Genomic DNA, 8,298 nt, shown 5'->3' on the forward strand with positions numbered 1-8,298 from the left:
TATGGTGGAAACAGCTAGGACCGGAACCCTAGAAGCCAGGGTTCAAGTTGAAGGTCTGCCTGCACGGCCTTGAGGAAGCCATTCTTCCTCTCTGGGGCTTAGTTTTCATCTGCGAAATGAGTGTAATAAAGCCCATCTCATGGTGTTACTGTGAAGATGAAAGGTGATGTAATCTCAGGGCCTGGAGTGGAGGCTGGCACACAGTAGGAGTTTTTATTATAAAGAGCCCTCCACGTGGTAGAGAATTTTAACCCCGTGACCTACAATGAACGTATTTAGCACAATCTGAAGAGGCAGGTGCATGACCCCCGTTTTGCAGACGAGAGACTGAGGCCCAGAGAGGCGGCATGGCTTTCCCGGTGTCTCTTAGCCGGCAGTGGTAGAGCCCCGCTTTACACCCAAGCATCCTGACCGCCCAAGCGTCCTGACACCAAACCTCCCACTCTTTGTACCGACTCTCTCTGTGGAGCAGAAGGGAGAAGGGGCGGCCGACCGCCAGCAGCACTGGAGACCCCAGTCTGTGCTGGGGCAGAGGTGGGCTGAGCAAGGCCTGAGATGGGATGGAGAAGCACCTGGACGGCAGCGTGTAGAGCGCCTGGCTATGTCTGCGGGCCGCCTGCAGGTTGCACGCTGGCCGAGAGAGCCTGTGCCGGCCGGCACGTCAATCTTCAGCCCGCTGTAGGATGCGGGGCTCGGGACTTACGGCCGTAAGAAGTCAGTGACATGGGCATGGACTTTTCTCACTACGGATTGTGTGTGGGCATGTTGCATGCCAATACAGTGGCTGTCGCAGGTCCGTACGGTGAGCTCCCTGACTGCAGATAAGAACAGAGCCCCGGGATCATAGCTCCTGGGCCCGGGGTCTGGTCCTGGCTCTCTCCTGGACTCGCTGTGAGCTTCACCCAGATCTTGGCCTGTAGGGCCCTCAGTCTGTCTGGGGCTCTGATGACGTGGGCAGGCTTGAGCTTGGAGGCTGCGTCCAGCTTTGAAATTCTCAGACCATTGTTTCAGGAGGGGCTGAGCCCCCGGAGGCAGCTGCCAGCAAGATCTGCACGTGGCTCTGGGCTTATTAGTGGAGAGCAGGCCTCTGAGAGCTAAGGTAGGGCTCGTGTTGCCCTGACTTGACCACTGTCAGGCCCAGACGAGACCAGGAGGGGAGGATCCGGTCAACACTCGTTCATGTGTTCATGTCTTCACTCATTCATTCTTTCATACACTCATCAACCTTGAAACCTGTTAAATGCTACGAAAAACACAGATGATCACGTGGTGCGTGCCCTCCCGGAGCTCGAGGCAGGGTGGGAGCCAGAGCCAGCAGCAGTCACCGGCTCTACTGCGGGGGAGCGGCCTGGAGGTGGCGAAGGCTGAGCTGGGGCCAGGAGGCTGGAGCTGATGGAGGCTTGGCCTCGGACAGCGGCAATGGGGATGGACAGAGTAGAAGGGACCAGGGAACCAGCTGGATTACAGAGATGGGGAAGAAACTGGAGATGGGCACGGTGCCCACGTGCTGACCGAACGCCTTAGTGGACATTTGTGTCTCCACGGACTTGGGTTTCAGGAGAAGCAGGCCAGTGCCCAGGGCTGCCCGCACTGCTGTGATTTTCATCTCCAGGCTCTCCTGTTCCCTCACCCACAGGGAAGAGCTAGCTTCAGACCCTGGGTGGCTCTGGTCTCAGGCCCTGGGACAGCTGGGGCAGGAGGCCCTACCTCTCAGGGCCATGTGGAATGCTGGATCTCTTACTGGCCTCCCTCAGGCATCAGGCTCACAGGGGGCCCCTCCTATGCCTGGAGAGAAGCCTGGAGGATGGCTTGGCTTAGAATGGCTCCCCATTTGTAGTCAGCGGGGGACCATTCTGGAGCAGGAGCACTGCCCACATGCCCACGGAGGGAGGACTGGGAGGTAGCTGCATGGTGAGAGCGCTTACTGCCCTCGCCATCCCCAAAGTTGTCCTGACTCATGTCAGGTCCCCAGTAGGTGTCCTGCACCGAGAGGGTAGCCTTGCCTTCTCCACATGGTCGGTCAAGGTCCTGCTCCTGCTGGCTTCTCCAGACACCCCTACAGGAATCCCTCTCTTCTCTGAAAACTGTTCGAATAGCTCCTGGAATCACCTATGGCCCCAGTGCTTTCCGAATCCTTCTGTTCCGATGAGTAAACTGAGGCTGTCAGGGGAAGGCATCGGGGACAGGCTACAACAGGCCGTGGCTGTGCTCCATCACAAGCCAGGACTCGTTCTGTCGAGCTGCAGCCGTGGCCTCACAGACACCGTCCCATGAGCCTCCCCCATGCTGAGGGCCACAGACGAGGGAAGACAGGCACAGAGGACCCTGGCTCTCCCCTTGACGTGTGTGGGGTTGAATGGGGGGGCGGGGGAGACAGACCTCCCACAGCGGATGCGTCCCACTGCAGAATCAGGACCATCCCGGGCTACAGGGACACGTGGCCTGAGTGGGCAGGTGGTGTGCAGGCCAGGGGCCGGGGAAGGAGGGCGGAGAGGCAGCGGCCCTGAGTGCTCGCCCCTCCAGGCGTGGTCCCTCTCCCTTCATTTTCACGCAGCAGAGGGTGGACTGAGGCCACGTGAGCAAGACATTCATTTCTATCCTGTGGCTCTGGAGCCAAAGCTGACTGATACAGGAGGGAAATGCCATCCCCTGGTCCCATCGTAGACATCACTGTCATCACGGGAGATAGCCACAGGGAAAGGACGGAGAGAGGGAGAAGAGGGAGGAAGAGACAGGAGGCCCAGCAAGCCTTGCACCTGGACATCCAGACTTTCCTTTGCACAGAGAGTCCAAAGCCAGGAGGAGCATCAAGCTCATGGCCCACAGTGGGATGAGAAAGTGTGTATTAGCCGTTCTGATGCTGGCGGTGACGGTGAAACTAGCTGCCACTCTGAGTTCTTGCCATTATGTTAGCGAAATGTACCGCTAATCTTCGTAACTCTTCCACAGGATAGAGATTTTCACTTCACCAGATAGTCATTGCTATCACTGCCCATTCAGAGAACAGGTTCTGAGCCCTGGATGGTACCGGGTGAAGGTCACGCAGCCCAGAGGAGGCTGGATAGGGCTGTGGAGCCGGGATGTGGGGTGCGGAGCCCGCCTCTCCCCACCGGGCCCCGTGGTGCTCACAGGCTTGGCCCTGGCTCCTCTGGGTGGGCTCGAGGCTGGGCTGGCAGTGGGAGCTGGCTTCTGTTGTAGGCTCTCAGCACGGCCTCCTGGGGCATGAAGGGGCTCTAGAAGCTGTCCTGGCCCTGGCAGGGTCACCCCTCTTGCCCATGGGGCCTGTTTCGGAAGAACCCCTGGCTAGAAACAGAAGTGTGCTGTGTGGCTTCTCCTGCTCCATTCCGGACCTCCACGTTTCCCTTTAGGATGGAGAGGTCAGGAGAGGGCCTAACAAATCTCTCAGCCCTTAAGGGTACTGCAAATTACCCCTTCCCCACTCCGGCCAAACCTGCTCCGAAGGCCAAGAAGCAGATCTTGTCTTCGTTCTCCCGCAGAAGCGCCATGACCCTCTTCCCCATCCGCTCCTTCCTCTTGTCGATGAGCTCGTGGCGGAAGTAGCTGTCGATCTCCTGGGCCGTCGCCTGCTCGTGCGGCGGGAGGGTGGTGTTGATGAAGCTGGGCAGCTGCAAAGGCAAGACAGAGGCGCCCTCAGTGCTTCCGCGGCACAGCCCGGCGGAGCGGGGCATTACCTTTCCTGAATGGCCCCTATACATCGTGTCTGGGTTTTTCGTCAGCTCCAAAAAACACTCTGAGAGGAGTGTGGTTATCCCCGTTTTACAAATGAAGAAAGCGAGAGCGCAAAGGTCCCGAGACGTGTGCAAAGTCACACAGCTGGTCAGGGGGCAGTGCGGGGAGGTGCGGCTCCTCTGTCTCTGCCTTGTTGACCCCCCGCTTCCAGACGCAGAGGGCCTGGCAGATAGGACGGCTCTCAGCTCCTTTACTGTCCTCCCATCAGCACCCAGCCCGAACTGCAAGGAATTTGGGTCAGCAGGCAGGTACGGAGGGGCAGCGGAGATGCCTGGGGTAGCAGAAACGCTACCGGGTACAGGACCAGGCTGACCTGGATTCAGGCCTGGTTCTGACACTGTGTGACTTTGGCCAAGTTACTTAACTTTTCTGAGCTCTAGTTTCCTCAAGCGTAAGATGGGGACTACGTGACGTGTTGGGTGCCACCATGGGCTGCGTTCAGCCTAGCCCACCCTACAGAGAAGACAGGTCAGGTCACAGCCTCCGGTTTCCCCAGTGCCACCACCATCTCCATCTCCCCATCCCCAGCTCCACGACCTCCCAGGGCATAACCAAACCCCTCCATCCCTTCTTAAAAACGTCAACTCCAGGACCACAGCTGCCTCCCATAATGATGGTTTATTCCACAACCCGGCTTGGAACTTTCCACGTCTCAGCTTTGGGTCCACCGTCCACACCCAGTTCTGTGGCTGGGGGCAAGCATCACTGACATGTTATTGAACTAGACAGAGAGCTCTTTGAGTCCAGGGACAGAGCTGTTGTCATTCCTAGGCCCTCAGGGCCTGACACACAGTAGGTGCCCAGAACGGTTTCTGGAACTTTGAACATAAAATCATGCTGTCCCTCCTTGCTGCCTTGCCTCCTCCTGGGTTCCTCTATTCCCAGCATTTCGTCTTCCCGGCCTGGATGTTAGGTCCAGGTGTCTGTCCCAGCACTGTGGCCTCCAATGGTGGGAGGGGACTGAGAAGAAGCCATAGGCCACGGAGACGGAGGCATGAGTCAGAACACCCTCTCTATTTCCCCACAACCCTCACTGTCATCCCACCTTCCAAGCTCTTGTACACAGGATGTCTTCCATCTGGAGTCTCCTCTTCCATTTCTCTCTTCATCAACTCAAGCTAACGCACAGAACATGAGGCCTCACTGACCGATGGGCTAGCTAGGTGGAGAGTCTGGCATAAGAAGACTGAAGTCCTCCAGGGCTTAGCCCCCAAGGGTCACGCGGCCCAGCCACATGGCTCTTAGAGCCACTGACAAGTTGTCAACACTCTTTCTGAGCAAAATGGAGATGTCAGCAGAGGCTGAACCTTCAAGGATTTGGACAGGGCCAGGACATCTGTCTCTGATATCTGCTGGGACATCTGTCTCTGATATCTACTGGCCAAGCACCAGGGTGCTCCCCAGAGTGGGAGGGGAGGGGCTTCTCTGACATAAAGGCCTGATTCACTGTTCTGGGAGGACACGGTAATGATATGACTGATGAAACCTAAACTTATTCAGTGCACAACCTGAACAGCTGTATGCAGCAGCCCCGACGGTGCCCAATCAGAGTCGGTGTTTGGCAAATGGATAAATGAAGGAATGGAGCTCTTACCCATTCCACCAATGATGGAAGGGTTGATTGGCAGCCCTGACAAAGCAGGCCACATTTGGACGTGATGCAGCTCCCGGAAAGGTTTCTGAATGGGGAGGAGTTGTGGCTCAGAAGGGTTATTTCTGGAAGCATGGCCCTCTCTGTTCCTCGGGTATGGGAGAGAATGTGGGATGATGTTGTACCAAGAAATAAACATTTGTTCCATCAGTGAACGAATGCATGAAGGAATGAGCTGAGAGGCAGAAGGTGGTTATGAAGGCAGGTCCTGGCGTCAGGCAGCCAGGGTAACTTGGGATGTGATCCTTCTTCTGCCACTTACCATTTGGCTGCCTCCCTATAACTAGCAAGTTACTTGTACAGTCTAAGACTCTGTGTCCAAATTGGTAACATGGGAGTCATGTATGTTGTTGTAGGAATTAAATAAGATCAGTTTTGGAAAGTGCTTACTCGCACAGTGCAGAGCACAAAGTCTTGACTAAATGTCAGCTTTGTACCACCAGCCTGGGGGATGGAGCTGGCTTCATCATTTTCCCCCCACGATGGCAGAGGCTACAATGAAGGGTGGCCTCAGGCAGGAGCTAGAGACAGAGATGACAAATAGAAGCCTTCAGAATCATCAGAGAGCCATGAAGGAAACAGCCTGCTTTCCTTCCCTCTTGCCAAGGGTCCCGGCAGAGGCTCTTCCACCTTTGCTTCCTTTTTTTTTCCTATCCCAGGACCCTGGGATCACACCCTGAGCCGAAGGCAGATGCTTAATGACTGAGCCACCCAGGCGCCCCTCCTTTGCTTCCTGACCATGAATGTGCATTTGTGGAAAGATGAATCTCCATTCATTCCTTAGGGAGCTAAAAAAATTTAACAAGGACAAGAACCAGAAAGTTCAATGTCAAAGCCACGAAGGAGTTAGGCTAGCCACTGGGGTTTCTGGGACTGCCCGGCAGCTGGCTGACATTCTCTGCATGTTTCATGCTGATGGGCCCTGGCTCTATGCCAAGGATGGGACTTGGGCTTGGGCCCAGGCTGGGATGGAAACAAATTAATGATGTCATTAGACTTGTCAGGTGCCTTAAATCTCCCGTGACAAGTTTAAGTGCAGGACGCACCATAGAATTTTAAAGAGGACATGTCAGGTCCCTGGGGTCCTATAGCCATGAGTCCCAGGTGGGATGATGAGATAGATAGGCTGGGCAGGGCTGGGGTGGGGCCGTGGGCAGATTTCAGTGTCGGCTCCCATGGCCCACAACCAGGATAGGGTCAGGTCTGGTGGCCAACTGCTTGGGTCTACTGGGACATCACTGACCTCAATGGCCTCATCCCTTTTCTTCAGCCCATCCATCCATCAGACACCTTCCATGAACTTCCGTGGGTCTAGCCTTGTGTCAGGCTAGGGGCCACAGAGCACCCTCAGACTGGGTCTGTTGCCCTGAATGAGGCTCATAGCCCAGTGACGGAGTCACTGTGGGGTCCATGCTTGAGAGGGATGTGGGAACATAGAGGAGGCACCTCACAGATAACTGTGGTCCTGCTTTGTCCGGGATGGTCCAGTTTCATGGCTAAGGTGGACTCCCCCACGCCTGTTAATTATTCCGACCCTTAATTACAGTTGACCTTTCACTCTCCGAAGTGTCTGGGGACGGATGGTAAGTATATGGCTGCTCTCCACCTAACGCAGGCTGAGGGCTCAGACAGGGCCACCCTGTCTTTGTGCCGCCCTTCCTTTGGGCCACCCTGTGATTGTGGGGCATTGATGGTGCAAGGGACCTGGGAGCTTTGGGAGGTTGGGGCATGAGCCATTTCTAAAGGTGAGACGGTGGGGGCGCCTGGGTGGCTCAGTCGTTAAGCGTCTGCCTTTCGGCTCAGGGCGTGATCCCAGTGTCCTGGAATCGAGCTCCGCATCAGGCTTCTCCACTGGGAGCCTGCTTCTTCCTCTCCCACTCCTCCTGCTTGTGCTCCCCCTCTCGCTGGCTGTCTCTCTCTCTGTCAAATAAATAAATAAAATCTTTAAAAAAAATTTTTAAAAAAAGGTGGGACGGTGGGGTGGGGAGGCAAGAGAGGTCCAGGCTGAGGTGCAGCCAGACCCTGTCCCCCGTCCTGGGCCCTGCACCTGCGCCAGCCCGGCCTCTAGAAGCCCCTGCATCGCCCTCTGCACTGCGGTTTCTTTCTGACCACATCCCTCTCCCGCTTGAACTCCGGGCTTCTGCCCCTCAGCAGGCATTCCGCCCCCCACCCCTATGATTTGCCCTCTGCTCCGCAGATCCCTCCTCAGGACCCTCCACATTCCCACCCCCCCACCACGCTGCTTGCCCCCCAACTTTGGCCCCGCCGGGTAGACTCCATTCTCAAGCCTTGCTCCAACGCCACTTCCTCCCTGTCTATGGGTGGTGACTGTACCCCTACAGCCTGTGTGTCCTCGGCTCCCCACAGCTTTCGAGGCCTCTTGCTACAGAGGCAGCCCCATGTCACCAGAACCCCTTCTCCATCAGCACATGGCCCTGGATTTAGCCCGACTCGAGGCTTTTCTGTGTCTGGGGACAGGGCTGCCTAGTCTCTCCCTGGGGGGCTAGACTCCGCCTGTGTACCCAGGGAGTATAGGGGAGTGCCGCCCAGTTTGCTATTCTAACCTGGGTGCGCCAATCCAACAGCACCCTCCGTCCCGCTTCAAGGACGGGCACCACCAGGGGACCCCAACACAGGTCCCCTGCCAGAGACAAATCAGTGGTTTTGAATACAGGCTCAAAGAAAATCTGAGCTGGCTAGCTCCTNAGTTTTGAATACAGGCTCAAAGAAAATCTGAGCTGGCTAGCTCCTGAAGTCATCCCATTCTTCCCTCTCTCAGCTCCGTGTCAGCCATAGCCGCAGCAGGGCCCTGTCCTGCCCAGCCCGGCCCCAGCCCAGCTACTTTGTGCCCAGGCTACCCTGAGTGCTGACCACAGAGCTCACCAGCCCCTCTCCCG

General features: G+C 56.6%; 1 protein-coding gene across 1 annotated transcript; it reads right to left on the minus strand.

The window, feature by feature from the left end:
• Nucleotides 1-13: 13 nt before the first annotated feature.
• On the minus strand, nucleotides 14-5,893 carry LOC100471893 (metalloprotease TIKI2; the record flags this gene model as incomplete). Its single annotated transcript, XM_034650842.1, has 3 exons — nucleotides 14-1,243; nucleotides 3,452-3,626; nucleotides 5,792-5,893. Coding segments are annotated over 3 exons (300 nt in total), but the record flags the coding sequence as incomplete, so codon positions are not given.
• Nucleotides 5,894-8,298: the final 2,405 nt, after the last annotated feature.

This window comes from Ailuropoda melanoleuca, unplaced genomic scaffold (genome assembly GCF_002007445.2).
Source record: "Ailuropoda melanoleuca isolate Jingjing unplaced genomic scaffold, ASM200744v2 unplaced-scaffold3129, whole genome shotgun sequence".
Classification (NCBI taxonomy): Eukaryota; Metazoa; Chordata; class Mammalia; order Carnivora; family Ursidae; genus Ailuropoda; species Ailuropoda melanoleuca.